Source organism: Pezoporus occidentalis, unplaced genomic scaffold (assembly GCF_034315485.1).
Source record: "Pezoporus occidentalis ecotype Australia unplaced genomic scaffold, CSIRO_AGI_Poc_V1 ctg2, whole genome shotgun sequence".
In the NCBI taxonomy this organism is placed as follows: Eukaryota; Metazoa; Chordata; class Aves; order Psittaciformes; family Psittacidae; genus Pezoporus; species Pezoporus occidentalis.
Genome location: NW_026913855.1, coordinates 21,100,968 through 21,121,442, shown reverse-complemented (window position 1 = coordinate 21,121,442; position 20,475 = coordinate 21,100,968). Strand labels below are relative to the sequence as shown.

The 20,475-nt window shown below is 39.8% G+C and overlaps 1 protein-coding gene across 15 annotated transcripts in view; it reads left to right on the top strand.

Annotated features, from left to right (window-relative positions):
* Positions 1-20,475, top strand: part of SMARCD3 (SWI/SNF related, matrix associated, actin dependent regulator of chromatin, subfamily d, member 3) — an 85,372-nt gene that overhangs the window by 52,700 nt on the left and 12,197 nt on the right. For all 15 annotated transcript variants that reach the window (XM_062618142.1, XM_062618146.1, XM_062618141.1 and 12 more), the window contains 2 exons: positions 8,539-8,661; positions 20,344-20,466. In XM_062618142.1, coding sequence (XP_062474126.1) covers positions 8,539-8,661; positions 20,344-20,466 — 246 coding nt within the window. The remainder of the gene's footprint in view (positions 1-8,538; positions 8,662-20,343; positions 20,467-20,475) is intronic.

The window sequence follows — 20,475 nt, the reverse complement described above, 5'->3', positions numbered from 1 at the left end:
ATTGGCCCAAGAATTGGGCTTGTCAAGCTTGGGGAACAAGAGCCTTGTCTTCTGTTACCTCTCTCAAAGATGGAAATTACAGGCTAGCCTAATTCTAAGGAAATAGCCAAAGCTCTGTCTGTTAGCGTCTGATGGTTTGGGGTTTTTTATTGAGAAAAAAAAAAAAAAGGCTAGTTGCTGAAACTGTTTCGTTTGTCCCTGCTCAGGTAGGGAAGGATTTAATTGTTCCTACCTGAAATAGATCTCATTTGTTGTTTTTTTTTTTTTTTTTTTTGAGGGACCTGTAATGAAAGCTGACTTTCACTTGGAAATAAACATCAATGTGAAGGGCACACTCTTATGTATCTGTTTTTTGTTGTTGTTTGGTTGTTTTTGGGGGTGTTTGGGAGTTGTTTTTTTTCATTATCTTTAGTTTAAACTCAAGTTATGCAGGTCACAGGATGGTGTCTGTCTGCTACATACAATCTGCCTGATCAAGAAGGATACAAAGCCTTTCTCAGATATCTGGAAGAAGCCCCATGGTTGCAGGCCCTCATACTCATGGGGAAGCTTTTACTACCCTGACTTCTGCTTTGAGGGCAGCAGCACTGGGCACAAGCACTGCAGGAGATTCCTGGATTGGATTTGGGACCATTTCTTGACACAGGCAGTCAGCAAACCAACAAGGTGAGATGCTCTGCTGGACCTGTTACAAAGAAGGAAGAACTGGTTGGGGATATGAAGGTCATAGAGGACAAAGGGGCTCAGAGAAGCTGGCTGAACTTCCAAGGACAACCTCTTCAAAGCAAAGGGGAATGATCAGACCAGAGTGCAGAAAGTTGATGAGGCCAGCAGCATCAAGCAGGGAATTCCGAATTGGCTTCAAATGCAGAAAAGGAGTGTATGGAGGTGTGAACGGGACTGGCCTACCTAGCAGGAACAGCACAATGGTGCTGAAGTGTGCAAGTCTGAAATTAGGGAAGTCAAAGCTCAGCTGGAATTGAACCTAGGAATGGATGCGATGGGCAACAAAAAAGCCTTCTGCAAGTGAATCAGCAGCAAAAGGAAGACTAAGGAAAACCCATATCTTGGTCTGGTTCTGCTGCTCATATCAAAAAGCCATGGAAAAGGCCAAGGCACTCAGTGTTGTCTTTGCCTCTGTTCTCATGGTATGCCCTGTCCCCAGGCCTCCCAGGTGCCTGAGCCTACGTCAGGGTCAGAGCACATCTGTTCAGAGGGACCTTGACAGGCTGCAGAGTCAGGAGGGCAGTTCAATGTCTAAAGTTCAACACAGGCAAACAGAGATTTCTGCTCCTGGATCAGAATAACTCCATGCAGTGGTACAGGTGGGCATCAACTGGGTAAAGCAGTTTTGCAGGAGAGGATCTGAGGGTCCTCAGAGAGAATGAGTTTGTGAGGTAAGCCAGCTGTGACAAAAGCCAACTACAAAATGGGCTGTATTAGGACAAGTGTTGTCATCAAGTTGAGGAAGGAAGCTATTCTTTGCTATGCCACACTTGTGAAACTGTGTCTGGACTTGTGGGCAGAGGACCACAGAGACATGATGTCCTGTCAGGCTGGATAGGTGTGAGGCTCGCAGATGCCTGGGGGCTGAAGCACATGCCTACCAAGAGAAGCTGCAAGAGCTGAGTTTGTCCAGCCTTGATAAGAGAAGGTGAAAGGGAGAGACTGCTGGTAACTGTCACTGCTGTGTGGGATGATGGAGAAAAGGCAGAGCCAGCCTCCTCTTGGAGGTGCACAACAGTAGGATGCGCAACAAAATATTGGAACAGGCTGCCAAAAGAGGCTGTGGGATGTCCATCCTTGGTTAGAGACATTCAGAACCTGACTGGACAAGGCCCTGAGTAACCTGATACAATTTGAACCTGGTTTAGGCAACAACTGGTTTGCAGGACTTCCAGAGGTCTTTCTGATCCAAATTATTTTTGGATTCCTAAGGCTTAAGCAGTTGTCCACCACATCATGGCTTTTCCAGGTACTCTGTGAATCCTTTGTGTCAAGGGTACTCTGTGGATCTTTCATCAACATAACTTCAGAAGTTCAAACGGATTGTTGCTAGGATGTGGGTGACTTTGGTGTTTGTCTTTTGTTGGAGAGAGCTGTGGTAGGTGCATCTGATGCGCCTTGACTAGCAAAGAAGTGCTGACTGCCTTGACACTGAGGATTTGTGAAGATCAAGAAAGGCTGAACTGTATATAGACCTTTTTCTACTGTACAGGAGTACTCCTGTAAGGGCTCCACCTGAAGAGACTCAAATTCTTTCAGAATTCAGTATCCTACAATGTTAAGTTTATGGTGGAATGGGTTATACTCTTGTTGGCAGGAAAATTGCACGTACAGTCATGCTGGATGTCAATGAGGCTGACATAGATCTATTTCTCAGGTTTGCTGGTGGCCACACTTCAACTGGGGATGCTAATGAAAACCCAAACAACCCTTTTTCGAAAACTTTCTATGCCAAAAATGAATTTCTTAGCTCCTATGTTTTCTGATGGCAGAAGTCACAGAAATGATTACATTTATTTTTCAAAACAGAGGAATCAAGAACTAACATGTTTGCTATATGAGAATATTGGAGATCTATGTTTTGTAGTCTGTTTCGGTAGTGTTAATAGCATGGGAGATGGCTTTGTTCTTTCCAGAAATGGGAAATGTCACATCTGTTTCTGTTTATGTGTCTGCTCCTGGTTGTGTCAATGGCAATGAGAGAAACTCAAGGAAACCTCTGTCTCCAGCTTAAGCTCAGGTTTTCCATCACTGACAGATTTTTTTTCTTCTGTCATTTGATATCAGTATTCTTGTCTGTTCTTTATGGTCTGCATACTTGTATATCAGCTCCTTAGAGCTGTGTGAAGAGGTGTATTTAATTTTACTAGAGAGTGGCAAGCCTTCTTATGGAAGGCTTTGAAAAGAAAGGACACATATTTGATCTTTTGGGAGAAGACTAGAAGTACTAATTTGTTTTGAGTGCCATGCAACTAGTCTGATGCTATCATGAGAACTTACTGCTACTTTGGTTTGTTTTTGTTTAACTTTTACATGACTCTTATAAGTAAGAGTGTATGTATTTAAAATCACTAGTAACAAAATACTCCCTGCAGTCTTTGTCACATTTTTTCAATATCTGGTTACAGTAATTCCTAAGAACTTTTGCTTTATTTCTAATCTGAGCTAAATTAACTGGCTTCATGACACCTTGTATTATAAAGGGTGTTTTTCTGTCTGCTAATCATCTCAATAGCTTTTCTCAGAATTTTCTTGAGTTTGTCAGTAGGTTTCTTCACTTGTGACTCTAGTGGTTTTTTAGTGATTATGTTACTGCCAAGCGTAGCAGTAATTATAAAATCCTTACTCGTGCTCCATGTCTTCCTGCTTATGTAAGAACTTCAATGGCCACTTCAGGCTACAGTGGTGTTCTGGGCTATTGTTTCTTCTCCTACCATTTCCTATTGTTCTGAGCTATTGTTTCCTTCTCTACCATTTCCTATTGTTCTGGGCTATTGTTTCCTACCCTACCATTTCCTAAGTTCTTATAAGATTTCCCTGGGAAGCCATGAAAGTCCCCATGCTGTAGCTGTGTCCTACATCCTTTGCTTCCAGGTTGGTGTTTTGTTTTTTGTTTTTTTTTGTATTTTGTTTGTATTCAGTTATTTGTATTGTTTTCTTTCTCCCAGATCACCATGGTATGGATTCATATCCCTGTCCTTTTCTTTATTTCTGATTTCCCTATCCTGTGTCACTTGTAGGTTCTGTTTGTTACGTTCAGGTTAAATTAGAAGTCACAGAACCCTTCCTCTTCTTTATACCTTGCATCTTTGTCTGTTTGCTGCTGCTCATGCAGGTGACTTTATTAACTTATCCACAGTGAGTTTCAGTCACTTTCATCAGTAGCCATGGTCTCATTAGTACCACCGGTACAGAGAAATTACTTGCTTCGTTGTGCATTCTTTTGTGGTTGTTCAGTATTGCCGCTCAGCTGCTAGCATGCAGCTCCATCAGCAAACTTGGAAAAAGTCTTTGCTGAAGTGTCCTCCAGTCTTTTCAGGTCATGATTAACTAAAAATTGTACAGCTTTTAATGCATTTATGTCTCTTGTCCATTTCTGGATCATTTTAATAAAAATGCCAAGTCAAAGTAGATGAAAGATGTAAGGTTTTGTGTATCACTTGGCCACAATGAAGACAGAATCTTTGTCTTTTGTGCCTTTTTTCAGCTTTCTTGGGCAACACATGGCCAGTGTTTGCTTTTTATCTGTATGTCACTGGGAATTCCTCAAAAAGTTCTTGTGAAGAATTGTATCCCTAAGGACCACTTGAAAGTCTAAATTATCTGTTTTACTTTTTCCATTATTTCTGGCATCTTTAAGGAATGGATGGGACATAATTTTCTTGCAGGAGAGATACAGCTAGGTCTCTTGATATTTAGAAGACTAAATTTGGAATTCACATGATGCTTTTTAGTACTCTTCCAGCCACAGTAGTAATTAGCTTGGAATGGACACACGAGATCAGTTTTGACATTATGTGTATCTTTCTTTATAGCCTTGGAAACTGAAGCAGAGTTGTTTCTTTGGTGTACTTGAGAGAGTTTAGTCTAGATTTAAATGTCCATGACTGTATTTCATAACTAGGAAATGTTCATGACATTCAGCTTAAGACATTGTAGGGAAATCAGAGTAAAGCTGTCTAAATCTTGCTTGTGTCTTTTATCTGCACATAACAAGCTTGTCTGTCCTGGTTCCGCATTTCTTCTTTGCTTTAGTTCAAAATACAACTTCCTGGTTTTGTTCCCGTAACTCCATGACTATAAACAGATAAATATTTTATCTCATGAAACTCTTTGCTAATATTTATTTGATAATGAGACAGCCAGAATGAAGATAACATTCTAAATAAATTTACAAATGCACCATTCCCCAACACAATTGCATTATTAGGATGATGATGGTTTTGATGGGGCTAAGTAAGGGATAGGACTAGGAGTTAATGGGATGTCAAAGTAAAAAGAGAAGGAAGAAATTTTTGAATTAGAACACAATTTTTTTCAGAGTTGGGAAGTGAGGACTGGGCATTCTGCCTCTGTGCTAAGGATTGCTGCATTAGGTGACTGCTGTTGGTGCAGAGGAGAAGGGGAGGATGCAGTTCTGTTGTTTACACAATATTTTTTTATGTTCTCTTCTCTGCCTGACAGCTGCCAAGTCCAGTTATGGATCACTCACAGCCATTCCACTTCTTGGTGACAGGCAGAGAGCAAAATACAAATTCAGAGTTGGGGAATCTCCCTTCCCCTCTGGATGATTTCCTGCTCTCTAGATGAGGAATGGTCTTTTTGTTCCCTGCCTGGGCTTCTCTTGCTCTCTCTGTTAAGTTTTGCATTGTTTGAGAAGATCCTTGTACCCCTACCCGAGTGAAGACATCTGAGCACTTCGATGCCATGTGCAGCTTTGTAAAAAATAAATCTTGTTCAGCAAGCCTACCTTCTTCTGAGGAGATCACAGCATTCTTTGATAACAGAAATTGTGTTGATACTGTTGGATTTCTTCAAGCCGTTTGATCTGTTACCAACAAGGTCTTAATTAAAAATCTTACAGCATAAGTAAGACTATCAGTTACCTTAAATTAAAAAGTCCTTCACTGTCAATTTGGAGACACATCAGTGAATGGGTCATTTCCAGTGCTGCTGCCCTCAATATGGATGTCAGTGTGGTTAAAGTTTTCTCATGAGGGCCTGCAACCGTGGGGCTTCTTCCAGATATCTCGGAAGGGCTTTGTCTTCTTCTTGATCAGGTGGTTGTAGGAGATGCCCCTTACAGTGTCACCTGCTCCAGTGCAACTCTCAGCATTTGGATGAAGCCTTACCTAGTGTGACAGCCTTCCAAGCTGTCATACTGTGCCATTCATAGACATTATCCCATGATACTTTTCATATTCCAGAAATGAAGTGTTGCAGCTGTTCCCTGGTTTCTGTTTCTGTTTGATAAGCCTTGCACATTTGTTTGCAGGCACATGTGGTGGGGCCTCTACATTGTGCTGCTTTTACAAGGAAATGGTGAGAGCGTCTCCCATCCTGCTATTCCCTGCACATTGCCCTCACTGCCCCCACTTATAATTTTTCCATTCTTTTGTCACTGTCAATAAATAATCAATGGAAATCAAGGGTAAAGGTGCATGATTTAATATGTTCTTCTTGATTTTTAGATTTTTGAAACATTTGCATTTTCACAATTGGAAAAAAAAGAACCCCTGACATCTTGAAAGACATTATCTTACTAACGTTAATAATAATCTATTCCAGTTATTCATATAATTCTAACCTAAGGTTTAACATACATAGCCCAGTATCCTGTCTTCACTGTGACCATACCACATACCTACAGAAGAATACAAACACAGGCAAGTGCAGTTCTTCTCCTCTATACTCTTCCAAACTGCAGCCATTTGCAGTTCAAGGAATTATATGCAGTATTATCTTTGTTGTATGTATGCTTTCTTAACATCTTATAATTTTTAATACCAGTTTTGTTATAGTTTTGAATACCCTTTCACTTTCATGTGGTAAGATGTCAAAGTGTGAAATAGAAATATTTATTGACGATTACTGCTGTTTCTACAAGCTTCTTAGAAATTTCATTAGATCTTGGGTTCAGTATCCTGCACACTAGCTGGAAAGCTATGACAACTATAGTACATGCTTAATCTTGAGGGCTGTGTAGGCCAGCAACCTGCTTCATCGTGTGCCTAGGAGTTCATGAACTGAAGCTATTTTCTTAGGTTCAGAATTTTTAATTGACTGCAGTACAGCATGATTAATTTCCTCTATGCAGAAGGAACTGAGGAATCTTGTCTTTTGTGTGTGACAGGATAAAAGCATTGGGGTATTTTGTTGGGTCCAAGGATTTGTATTCTGTGTGGGTAGGGAGTATTGCCTGTCTTTGTTCTGCAAGCTGTCTGGCAACTCCTTGATGTTTCCAGGGCAATGCTTGCTCTTTATGCTTCAGTCTTAAAAATGTTCATGTTCTTTTATTATTTTGCTGATACTAAGACTTTTTGAAAGGATATAAGCAGTTAAAAATACAGAGGTTTAGCTAAAGCTGAACAGAGTTTTTGGCTCCATGGTTTTTGCTTCTCCAAAGTGTCAGTCCTGCTGTAAATAGAGTATCTCAAAGAAACAAACAAATGAGGTTGAAAGAAGCATTTATTTGATAGTATTGATCAGTCTAAATACAGGAGAGAAGAACTGTTCCTCTTCAGGATGAAGAAGAAAAGTATTAAGGGAAATGTATGAGCAGGATGAAGAAGGTGCCTAAGGAATGCCTTCCAACTGCTGCTCCAACTATGCAAGAAGGTGGCATCAAATGAAGCTAACGGATGGCAGGTTGAAAATGAGCAAAAGGAGGTACTTCTTCACACATAGGTTCTAGAACACTATGCCTCAGGCTTTTGTAGGTACTAAAGGGCAACAACTTTCAAATGCTGTCAGAGACACAATGCTAGGATAGATGACAGTTGGGGTGACCTTGTGCAATAGTTCTTGTGTCCTTGCAGAGCAGGGTGAACAGGTGTATGCGTGGTGTCTCGCATAGGTGTTTGTGTCTTACATCAGATTAAAACTGTCGACTTCTGATTCTAAAGCAGAATAGGAATATGAACTACCTTTTAATTCCTATAGAAGTTTTGTAAAGGTTAAATATTTTAGTTATATAAGTGAAAGCTAGAATGAATATTGTAGAAATAGTCAAGGCAGTCCAGTAGATTTATTATAATTAGTTACAGTTCCTTTCTTTTATGGTTTGCCTGCATGACTTACTCCCAGTTAAGAACAGACTCTTTAATGTAAGGGTGTACTTTTCCATTTCCAAGCTGAGATCATTAGGTCTTCCACCTAACCTACTTCATATCACTTCCTCTGCTAACTTCTTTGGAAAAGGGGAAATAGAAATGGGGTTTGTTAATTGAACTAATGTAGCTTAACTAGTATATTGAAATATCAGTAAAAGTTGGCAAGATCCTAAGGTGACACCTTATAGCTGGTCATGTTGAAACTTTGATGTGAAGTTCAATTTCATGTCAGCCAAGAAGATGTGTTGACTAAAGGGCAGTTTTTACTTATGATGGATAACACTTGTTTTTAAAAAGTCAACATGAACATGCACCCTTTATTTTTAGTCTAGAGAGAACCAATACTTTTTTTAGTTTAAACAGGACAAATTTGCTGTCCTTTGTCTTGCTAAGAGCAGTGGCTCCCAGGCTGCCTGTAGCTAAACCTCACTTGAAAAAAAAACAACCAAAGATCCATGATTCAGACCTTGTGGATTCAGTTGGGTCTTCCAGAATTCATTAGCTTTAGTTCTGTGCTCCAGCTTTACAGTCATATGCTTCTATTATGCCACTGAGACCTGCCCCACTAATGGCGAACTGCTTTAGGGGTAACTCCTTGTGAGCACATCTGTCTAAGGTCTGGGAAAGTGTCGGTATTACTTCTCTAGAACATAGTAGATTCTTGCTTCTAGTGCTTGGATATTCCTTGCTTCCTTCTCAGATCCGGGAGCTGGTTCCTGAGTCCCAAGCCTACATGGATCTGTTGGCCTTTGAACGCAAACTAGACCAGACCATTATGCGGAAGCGTGTGGATATTCAGGAAGCGCTGAAGAGGCCAATGAAGGTACGTAATGAACATTTTATACATTAAGTTAGGGCAAAAAAAGTAATCCTTGTATTAAATGGTGGAATGATCTTCCCAGTAAAAGTCCTGTTAACAGGTCAGACAAAGCTCTTAAGAATAAGCAGCTGGGGAGCAGCATGCATAGAAAAGTGGTGGGGAAAATTCTGTGGATATTACCACCTCTGTCTTCTGAAAGGCTTTAATAAGGAGAATAATAGCTTCTGGATAAATAAACACTGGCTTTGGAACTTTTTATTAGAATGATTAAAAAGAAAGTAAGAGATTAGAGGGGTGTGCTAAAGAGATGTATTAAATTTCCCATTAGAACTCCGTCATAAGCTAAACTTGTGGAATAATAAAACATATAATGGGAAGAATGATTTACAGGAAAATTATTAAAGATCCTGAAAAAATGTACACATTCACATAGTCTGTAAAAGGATGATTTATGTAAGGAAAGAATGGATGGCATTTTCTGCAGTTTCTATTAGATTGAGCCCAGCACTTCACCATACATAACACCCTACTGAAATGGTCTTTTCCTAAGTTTTCTGAGTCTATTGATCACAGAAAAGTTTAGGTAGGTGGAAACTGGAAGTAATCTAATTCAACCTCCTGCTCAAAACAGGGTTGTCAAGGCCTTGTGGAATTTTGAAAATCTCTACGGATGGAGGTTTCACAGCCTCTTCAGGCAACCTATTCCAATGTTTGGCCACTTTCATTGTGAAGAATTTCTTTTCATTTCTGTGACTGTATTGAATGCTCATACTCATTCATATAGTAAGTCCTGTAGTATGAATAGCTTTGCAGCTGCATGTCTATTGTGAAGTAAAGCTGTCATTTTTGTCTGTACCAGAGTAATGGGTATCAGCCCAACTAAGATCAAGATTCCATTCTGTTTGTTACTGTACAGGTATGTGATAAGATGTGGAAGACTTCTACCTCTGATGTTTTTCCAGTTCTTATGTATGAAACAGAAAAAAAAATGGAAAGAGTTAAATTCCATTAATATATCTATTTATAGGTAGGAAGTGAAGTGTGGGTGCTTTAAATCCCCAGTTTGTAGTCAAAAACTGTCGCATATAATACATTGGACTGACTCTTGGAATAGTTTGCCTTAGCTTCTTAATGTCTGTGGAACACCATTATTTTAAACTAGCTAGGAACTTGGCTATGTTTGAAAGTAATAGAAGACTTAGACTTGCATTGATAAATCTGCAGGAAGATTCTTATTCTGTGGCAAACTCTTTAACTAGGGAGTTGACCAGTACATGAGCTTCCAGCTCTGAATATCCAGAGATGTCCAGGGCCCTGTAATGGGGAAGAGTCAGGAGGCACAGCACTCTACAGAAACTATAGACAGAAAATTCCATTTCCATCTAGGGCTCAGCAGACATTTTAAATATCAGTTACTCAGCTAGTTAACATCTAAAGAATGATCAATCAGATGTTTTTCAAATTCATGTCTAGACTTAGCATGTAGCAGCTGTGAAATTCAAGACCTGTCAAAAGAGAGCTAAGCCCAGATAATTTGAGGTTGTTATGATATTAAGTGTATTCATTTTATTATAGTTGGAGCATTAGTAACAGCAATAAAAGTTATCTCTACATTTCTACCTCCTATCAAAGCTTTTGTAATTTTGAAATATTTGCCTTAAAACAGTGGTTCCCAAGCTGGGATTGTAATCCTGGTAAAGATTTAAATTTCTCTGAGGCATGTGATAATATGTAGGGAATATGCAAGACTGCACCGAATTACCAGTTGTGATTGCACTTACCATATTGGTCACAGTGATTGCGTTGTAGCTAGAAACAGTCTTTGGCAACCACAGGTTTATGGTCTAGTGTTGCTTTTTTTCTGTGAAGACTAATTATTCTGGAGAAAATTTAAGGAAAATGTTTCAATCACTTTTGATTGAAGACAGTGCATAAAATTTGCTTGGCCTTTTGATCCTACTTGGACATTCTGTGAACAGTTGCTGTGTTGAAACAGATGACAGCTATGGCGTTGCTCAGAAAGCAAGGAGACTTAGGGCTTGTGAGGTTGGTTGAAGGTGCGGAAATGGCTTTCACCACCTGGCAGCTCACTTTATCACTTTTAGCAGCCCTTCTCAGCTCCCAGCTTATTCACTCCAGATGCTGCCTTGTCTTTTCTCTGCTTTTGGGTACTAGCATGTTCTCTTCTGTTAGTCCTGTGGCTTGGGCTACATTCTCGTCTGCAGAGTGGTATTTGCTGCATGCCACTCATTGCAAGTCCTTGCACTGACCTTATGGAAAACTCATGCACTCAGAATTCCATAAAGGACTTTTTAAGAGGGAGTCAGGCAGACAGGGCTGTTTGACTTCAGTGTGGCCAGAGGTACAGATATAGCAAGCTCCATGGCCTGAAGGAAACAGAAACCTCATGGCTCAACTCCAAACAAGTAGATGTCATTGAAGAAGAATGCATTACTAAAAATCTGGACAGCTAAGGCCATGGTGGACTTTGGGAGTGGGATTTATTTGGCTAAGTATAGGCATCTACATTGTATTTATTTATATGTAAGCTAGTCACTCTGGATTCCCTTTATAGTCAAGAGATTTAGTCAGTGTGGGCAGTGGCGTTCAGGGCACAGTACAGTAAACAGTAGTAGATGTTTAAAAGAATATAGATAAATCATGCCCTAAAAAGCACCTGTTTCCCTCCGTTGTCTAAGCCTGAGATAACTAGTTGTGGACATAAACATAATTTTAAGACTGAGATGATTTTCATATCAAGGTCACCTGGCTGAGAGCAGAGCATCTAGTGACTCATCCCACAAGCAAGGCTCCTGTTCCAAGCCCTGGCACCACAGATGATATTTTGTCTCACCCAAACAAGGGGCTGTCACTCTTTCACACTGAACTGGTGGGGGATATAGACCAGATCTGTGTGTAGTTTGAGTTCCTCAAACTAAATGCTCTTTCCCCACTTTGAGGTTTTTAAGATAACTGAGGAATTACTGTTGGATTGCTGGCAGAAGGAAAGTTGCATTTTGTTTTTCTGAAACAAAGGTTTCTGCATGATCCTCTACCCTCCAGGCAAACTGGTTGATTTATTTTTTTTTGCTCTGTATGCCTTGAGCCACAGCACACTCAGATCTGTATCTGAGTTCTAGAGTTCTGTTGTTGTAAGAGACTCTCATCTTTGCTGTGTGCTGAATTCTGTACCTGCAAGGGATATTCTTAGGGGCAGAAGAATGAATAATATCTGGGGATTTTTGTGTCATACTCTGAACCCTACTGGGATTGAGCTCCTGGAATCAAACCTGTACTCACTTCAGTCAGCAAATGCAGTTGGTATCATTTACTCCAAATTGAACAAAGCATTTTATTCATTCTTCATGAGATGTTATGGAAAAAGAGCTGGGGATTACTAAGGAAAATTTTAGGTGACTGAGAGCAGTGGCAGCTCTATCACTTTTTAGCTATTGTAGAGTCCCCTCTGTACTTTGATGTCTGTGGCACATGGGCAGTGTACTTCCTTTTCTGTGGTTGTCATGTTGGACTTGGTGCTGGCTGGGATTAAGTGGAGGAATTCCTGCTCTAAAACACTTGCCAACTGATTTGAAACATCATTAAAAGTGATGAGCAATAGAAAAGTCCTAGTATTGCTGCAGAAGTCCCTAGTGACATCTGACTTGTTAAAGCTGGAATGCAGTGTCAAAATGAATGGTTCAAACTAGAATGATAATGCAAAAAAGCGCTTCTGGAACAACCTAGAGAAAGGAAGATTCACCTTGTGTATGTCACTTGGCTTTTATATGTGAATACAAAAAGAAGAAAAGGGAGGGAATGGTAGTGGCTGCCTTTTAGATGGAGGGGAGGAAAAGTATCAACAGATAGGCTGAATGACAATGTTGGCACAAGAACAAACAGGGAAAAGGTGCCTGAATAAATGTAATTGTCAGAGAAGACTCCAAGGAGAGGGAAAAGAGATTTCATTTTTGAAATTGTATCTTCATTGGTTCTGAAATGATACAGACCTGTAACCTGGACTTACTGTTGCTGCCAGCTCGGTGACCCCAGACCCCATCAAGCACTACAGTGGTTTTCATAAGATATTTTAAAGCTCTTCAAGGTAAATGTCTGCACAAGCCATTTAAAGTAGAAATATGTTGAAGGTAAAACAGAATTTATGCCAATTAAAATTTAAACGCAACAATGTATTGAGGGAATTCTATTAGGAATTTTCTTGTCTTTATCATCAACGATAAAATTTACAAAATAAAGAAAAAAAAACAAATAGCTTGTAGTTTCCTGAAGTGTGAGGACATCAGTCTGCAACAGATACATCCTCTAATTAGTATGTGGTTATATGTACGGAGAGTTGAGTTGTCCTTAGTCTCAACATGTGTCACCTCAGAGTCAGTGGGCTTTAGATGAGTCCACCTCCTTCTGGGTACCCTGAACTTGGCCCTAGGAGTTCCCAGGTTGTCTTCTCTGGACTGATCTGGGACTTCTTACACATGTTATTATTGAGAGGACTGAGTTGCCAATGGGACCACATTAACATGTGTTACTGCATTTACTGGCTGGCTTACTGCCTGGATAGTTACTTATTGGCAGAGGCTGTGCCCACAACCTTACCATGCTATGCTGCTTTTAACTAGTTAGGACTGAATCAAGCCACTGGGTAAAAAGTTCCTCAGCCTTGACACAAACAAGCAGAGTGTGTGCATTCTTAACCCATCACAAACTAGCTGAAGTATTTGATGAGAACATGATAAAATCTTGCATGATCACCCTCCCTCTCCACATGCAGTGGCAATAGGAATTATGAAGCTTGTGTGGATCAGTGTCCTTATTAATAGTGACCAGTAACAGGATCACGGATTGGCTGGGGTAGAAAGGGACCTCTGGAGTTCATCTTGTCCACCTCCCCTGCTCAAGTAGGGCTACCTAGAGCTGGTTGTCCAGAACCTTGTCCAGATGGGTTTTGAACATCTATAAGGTAGGACAACCCATGGCTTCCCTGGGTAATGGGTTTAGAGGGAGTTTGTTTTGGTGAGGGTTTTTTTGTTGTTGTTGTTGGTTTTGTTTGTTTGTTGTTTTTTTGTTGTGGTTGGGAGGGGGGTGTGTTTGGTTCATTTTTAAGAGCTTTTGACTTTGGTCCAGCCCACTGGTAGTTCAAAAATAGACCAATTGTGACTAATTAATGTGCATATTTATGACCACTAGAGCAAGATATCAGAGATGTAATAGATATTTCATTATGTCAAGTCTTTAAGTCAAGACTGGATATCCTTTAAAATGAGCTGCCCTGTTTGATGTATGATTAGGTACTGTGTTGCACAGGAAATTAAACTGGACAATAAAGTATCTTCTGCCTTAAAAATCTGCAAATTCTAAATCTATGTTCTGTGACAGCGAGTTCTATGGGTTAACTATGGTTCATTATGCTTTGTATAACATACATGACATACTTCCGTTGATCAGGTTTGAATTTGTATCTCCTTCTTTAGGTCAGCCTATATTTTAAGTGCATCTTTCACGTTCTTTAATGTTCTCTTTTCTTATGTAAAAAAATTCAGTGCTCCCAATCACTGTAGAGAAAGAATAATTCAGTGCACCTACCTATTCTTACCACCCATTAGTATCCACCTCCTGATTTTCTTCCTGAAAGAGTACAGTATACAACTGCCAGATAAGCTGCTGTAACTGATTTTTTTAGACTATTTTTCATACTATTCCCCATTTTATTCCTCTGTAACATTTGTTTGACTTTTTGGAGGTTTGCAGGGGTTTTTTAGTTGAAGTTTTTCTAGAACTGTCTACAGGTGTTCTTCGTGTGTTAGTCCAGTTTTGAACTCAGTAAATACTGGGTAGCTCCTTCTAGTATTCATGATACTTGTTTATTCTACCAAGTCACTGATTTTCCTGCTTCAAGTTGGCCATTTTTAAGTTCTTGTCCATCTTTTCTTGCCATGAGTTACCTAACTAATCTTACGCCTTCTACAAATTTTGACATACCTGATTGTTGCTACTCTGGATGAGCGATACCTCTATATTCCAGTTCTGATGTGGACACATTTGATTCTTTTATAATGGTCAGACTTAAACACTTGTTATTTCTATACATTGTTGGTTTTGTCTCCTGATTTCTAGTCTCCATGCTGTTTTATCTTCCCCTGTTCTTTTTGTTTCCTAGTAAGTGTGGGTTTTCTTATTGTGAGAAAAAGTAACAGTTACTCTATGTGCAAATGCAGAAACACAGATGTTAATCTTTTCTGTGCTTTATGCACGAGGTTTTTTATGCAGTATTGATGTACACAGAAATCCATCCTTAAGATGTGCTTAGAAACCTGTTAATACAATACTATTCCTAAGATCAACAGCTAGATTTCCTTGATTCATCTTCTGATAACTTAGTTTGTTTGAAATCCCAAGCACAGCTTCTCTGGAAGTGGCCTGTAAGTACTGTGTCCTACCTGAGAGGTCACTGAAGGAAGCTTTAGCTTCAACATTTAATGGAGATTTGTCTTGGGGGTATCACGCAGAGCATAGTATCTTCAGATGACTGGATTCTGATTTGAATTTTAAGGATATAATGCTAATGGAAACTGACACCCCCTCCCCCCAAAAAAAACAAACAAAACAGGCAGTATAAACCAGAGGTAGTTTTCTGAAGAATTTGATGGATTTCCAGCATTACACCTCTTTACTTAAACTGTGCTGATTTGTGTGAAGATAACATTTAAGAACTTGGAGAGAAAAAGCTGTACTGCTGTTCCAGCATTCCTGTCAGCCTCTTTTTCAGATCTGTTTCGTTCCACATGAGCTTTCCTGACAATTGTGCTGCTGTTGTAGCTGAGACCTTTGCAATAGTTCATTGCTGACATGCCCAGTCTTCTGTCACATATGTGTCTTTTTTTCAGGAAGAGATTTTAATTGAAATACAGTGCTTTTTGGGGAAGGCGTCTCTTTTTAATATGACTGCCATTTCAGGTTCATTTTGTTGAAGACAAGTCAAAGATACATCTTAAAGTTGTGTATCTTACACTTGGGGAATAAGCAGATTAAGCATTTATTGATTTTTGTTCAAGAGTTATTTGATTTGCAGTGTTGATCAGGTCTCTGTCAAGTTCCCCCTTGTTAATTTTTTCTGTGTGGCTGGTAAAGTTTCAGTGTGTTGGGAGAGATGAAATGTGATGCTTTCTTCTTGCCCTAGAGCTGCAAGTTTTCTCTTTAGTTTTTGCTCCAAGGTACTGAGAATCCTACCAGTAAAAATCAAAGCCATGGGTTTTGGTTGGTTGCTTTTCTGTTCTCTGAGAGCCAACCATACAGAGAGGAGAATTGATTTTAGATCTGTGCTATAATATGCATTGCTAAGAAATTTGCAGAATTTGTTGAAGAGCAGTGTCTTCTTCCTAAACTACATTGCACTGCTGTATTTAAGCTGCACAATAACCTAGTTGCACATAACTGATGTTGTATCATTTCCTGCCTGGATGAGATGGAGATGGAAGAATACCTCACATTCAGAGCCTTCTGGATATGAACTTGGCATTATTATGGAAGCCAGGAGTACTGATAAGTGAACTGAGTGCAGTGATTTTGGGTGTGTGTCTTCAACCAAGGGACTTTATGGTCTGTATATGGCTATATATATATGTATATGGCCAGTGCCATTTAGGTCTTCTTGAGTAAACTTGAGTCTTGACTATATCATTTCTGAGCTGACGTCTTCCAAGGCTGATCATCCTTATGATGGCAGTATAGCTGTGAGTGCTGAAGTTGTTACTCACTGAGTAGATCTCTTCAGGAGGAATTCAGACTATATTCTTCAATGTCTGCCAGAATCTTGGTTCATCAGGTGAGATTGTAGTGTCTCAGCTTACAGGAGAAGAGTCATGGTACAGGAGAAGGAGCCGACCTGTAGAAAGAAAATGTTCATTTGTAGAGCTATGGTTCTGATGTTTTGCTGAAGATGTATTTTCTTTGAATGCCACTGCTCAAAGTATCTGTTACCACTGTTGGTGATAGGTGTATGTAGGGCAAGTTCAAGTGCAATTCCAGTTCCTGGAACTGGAAGAAGGTAGTCAACCCCCTAGAATGTCTGGTGCAGAGCTGCTCCCTGGTAGCTTTTATGAGAAGCCAGTAGTGCTGGCAACACTTAGATGTGTAAGGAAGAAGAGGTAGTGGGCATTTTGGGAAAGGCAGAAAGAAGGAGAGATGGAGTAGCAACTCATAAGGGGACAAACAGGAGGTGGATACGTTGTCAGCAGCTTAAGAAAGGCAGTTGTGGAGGCTTGGTTGTTTCTGGATCAGTATGGTGCTGTACAGAGGAGGACGTGTTTGGCTGTTCAAGCAGTGTTCAGGGCCAAATGCCTCTTTCACAGCTTTTTAGACTGCTTACCAGAAAGTCTCTGGCAGATCTGGCTGCACTCTGCAGGTCAGGTCTAGAGTTACTGGTTATGACAGCTGTGATGGCTGACACCTGTTTGCAGTTGCATTACTATGTAGGTTCCTGTTACAGGATGGTAGCTCAGCTGTAGAAAGGAAGGCTAATGTTTGTCATGTCCTGAGGTGTACTTGGCCTGGTAGAGCGCCTAGAGGGAGGGGACGTTGTACCAGATGAAGTGCAGGGTAGTGTAGTCAGCGAGGCAAAAAGGATGAGGGACTACCTCCTTAAAGTAAAACACCAGAAGAAAAAGCAGAAATTTGGAGTCTCCTGAAAGAAGGCAATAGCGCAACCACAGCTGGATCTTAAGTAATAAAAAGAGAGGATTCTCTGTGTCTTCCCAGAAATGACCTTACAGAGTTTTCTGCAACCTCGGAAATCACAGAGTTGCTGGAATAAGAGCAAGCCTGAAGAAATGATCCATTTTCAAGGACATGTGAGCAGAGAAAATATGGTTTACAGATTTTTTTTTATTTTTTATTTTTTTAAATTCCATTTTATGTGGCAAAAGTGAGTTTTCCTTTATGTTCCCTTACTCTGCTTGATATTCTAATGAAGACTTTTAAGATTTTGAGTCTTTTTCAGTCTAAAAATCTTTATTTTAATAAAATATTAAATATAAAATATTTATTTTAATAAAGATTTTTAATAGATTTAAAGCCCATTTGCTATTGGAGTCCCCTTGCAGCTGTGCAATTGCCCTGTTTGATTTCCTGGTAAGTCAGAAGCAAGGATCTTTCTGTGGTTGCATTTAGGACATAATCACTGCCTTAATAGTGTTGCAAATTTGCTGTACCTTTTGGACCAAAATCTGAAGACAGCCCGCAGGACACAGGTTGCACATTTTGCTTGTTGGATAGAATATCTTTGATTAGCAGAGACTAAAGGCTCAGCATTCCACAGTACTTGCAGGTTGTCAGTAGTGTCTGTAACATGCTGGAGTCAAAGAGTAAATGCTTTTTGATCTAAAATCAAGGTACATAGAAAGTAGGGCAAAAGATAACTTTAGAGATAGCCATTATGTAGGATTTTTGTTCGTAATTATTCTAAGTTTCTTTCTGATGACAGTGTGGAAGAAGTGGGCTGATTAATAGGGGTTACAGTGAGGAAATGATTAAATTTAAGAGTTTGTTATTTACAAGAAAACACTGTACATTGAAGAGACAAACAAATAAAAGATATGCAGACTCATGAGTTCGGCAGAGCAGGGAAAGTATAGGGAACCCAGCAGGAGACCAGTTCTGAAATGTAAGCTGCATCTGGCTTATGCATGACTTGAAAGAAAAGTTATAAGGAGTTAGTGAAGGCAAACAGTGGAAAGTATCAAGGAGAAGTATTTTGGAGTGGAGTTAGGCATTGTTACTAATTTGGTTTCAGGTGGACTATGCCAGGCAGCTACAGCCTGAAAGCTAGGAGAAAGAAAGACATCTACAATACTCAGATTTGAATAAGGATGTTATTGCAGAGGATGATCTTAGTGATGAAATGTCAGATTTCAGAGGAAACAGACATAGTTTCTACCAGACATGGGGACATACAAGGAGGGAAGGAGTTTCCAGGGTAAAAGGGAGAATGGTTATAGTGTCTTTGGAAATCAAAAGAAGAGGAAATGGAATCTGTGATACAAACTTGAAATATCTGTGGAGTATTTAGAATGAACTCATAAGAGAAAAGCTGCTTATGTATATAGATGCAGTTTTGCAAATAATCAGTTGGGAGTAAAATTTAGGAACATAAAATGTGCAAGTTAATTTAAAGAGTTTTGAATTTAGAAATGTGAAGTCCTTCACAAGTCCTCTACACCAAATAAAGATTCTGGGACATTAAAATAAAAATCCCAAAATCTATATAATGAAAGAGCACTTTAGCAACAGAAATTCTGTAAGAAAGGAGGAGAAAGAATATGGATTCCCAGGAATATTTCACTACCTGTCTGCCTGTTCTTATCTGTGTCAGCTTGTCGTTTTCTGGACTTACGGCACTTTTGAAAAACCTGTTTCCTATCAGTGCATACTATTGACACTCCATTTCCATCAAACCTTTCTGTCACTGTCTTTTTCCTCTTCAGCCATGCATCTCTGCCTCCCACATTCCTCTGTGCTATATTAGATTTTTAGTTTCCTGACCTGATGTATATGACTTCCTTCTCTCCTATATGTGTGTATGTGGGAGTGTGAAAGCTTTACAAGACTACTTCTTTCTTAATTTGTATGAAGGTTGTTTTGACTGCTTAACTTGACAGCTGTAGCCTTTTTGTCATTTTATTATAAACAGATATTTGAGTCCCAGTGAAATTTTTGGCAATATCTTTTCTTGAATCCATGCATCAGAGTTAATCACCATGTTTTCTGCATGGTGCACAGGAGAGAAGGGCACTGAGAAGTAACGTAGCCCTAAGTCAGTACAGTGACTGAGAAACCTTAGATACCCTGTAAAAATTACATCAGGTAGGCATGATTGTATCTCTCACAGGTTTGACCACCTGGGTTAGGGGTGAAGCATGATGCCTTCCTCCACTCAGGTCTCACAGCAAGCTGGATCTGCAACATGTTTGATGTGGGTGAAAGGCAGTTAAAGAGGAAGGTTGGACAGGGCCTTAGGTGACATGTTCTAGTGTGGTGTCCCTGCCCACGGCAGGGGTTTGGAACTAGATGATCTTATGGTCTTTTCCAACCCAAACCATTCTATGATTCTAAGGTTAGGCAGCCTGTGTGGGAGGTATAAGAAGATTATTACCAGGCTCTGCATAATGTTAGAATGAAGATGGGCAAAGATGTGTCCAGCACATAATTTGCAGCATTAGTTGTATTTGTAACTGCCATTTACAAATCTGAACTGATGCAACTATGGAAGACATTCATGTGGCAAGAGGTTTGCAGCTGAGTTTTAGCAGTCTAGCTAGGATCTAGACAGGAAGGGCATTGTATCATGCTTTTCTTCCAATTGTTTCTCAAATATCTAATCCAGGAGTACAGGTTGTATTTCTGAGGCTTGTCCCTGCCTCTGAAGCTTGGCCCTGCAACTTCCTGTCTTTCTCCACTTACAGTGGATCTTAGTATGTTTGTATAGCCAATAGTTTTTGAAAGGAAGTTTCAGATTCAGCTCTTCAGTATATTTTCCTATACATAACCAAATCTTAAATTCTGGTGCAACTGTACTAAACTTGCAGATTCTCTACTAAATGTATAACTATCACCTTTCCTGTGGCTTCCTCAGATCTTGGACTTAAAATGGATGTGTACTTTTCTTTTCTCTAACAGCAAAAGCGGAAACTGAGACTTTACATCTCCAACACATTTAATCCTGCAAAATCTGATGCTGATGACTCTGACGGCAGCATTGCTTCATGGGAGCTGCGAGTGGAGGGGAAGCTCCTGGATGACGTATGACTT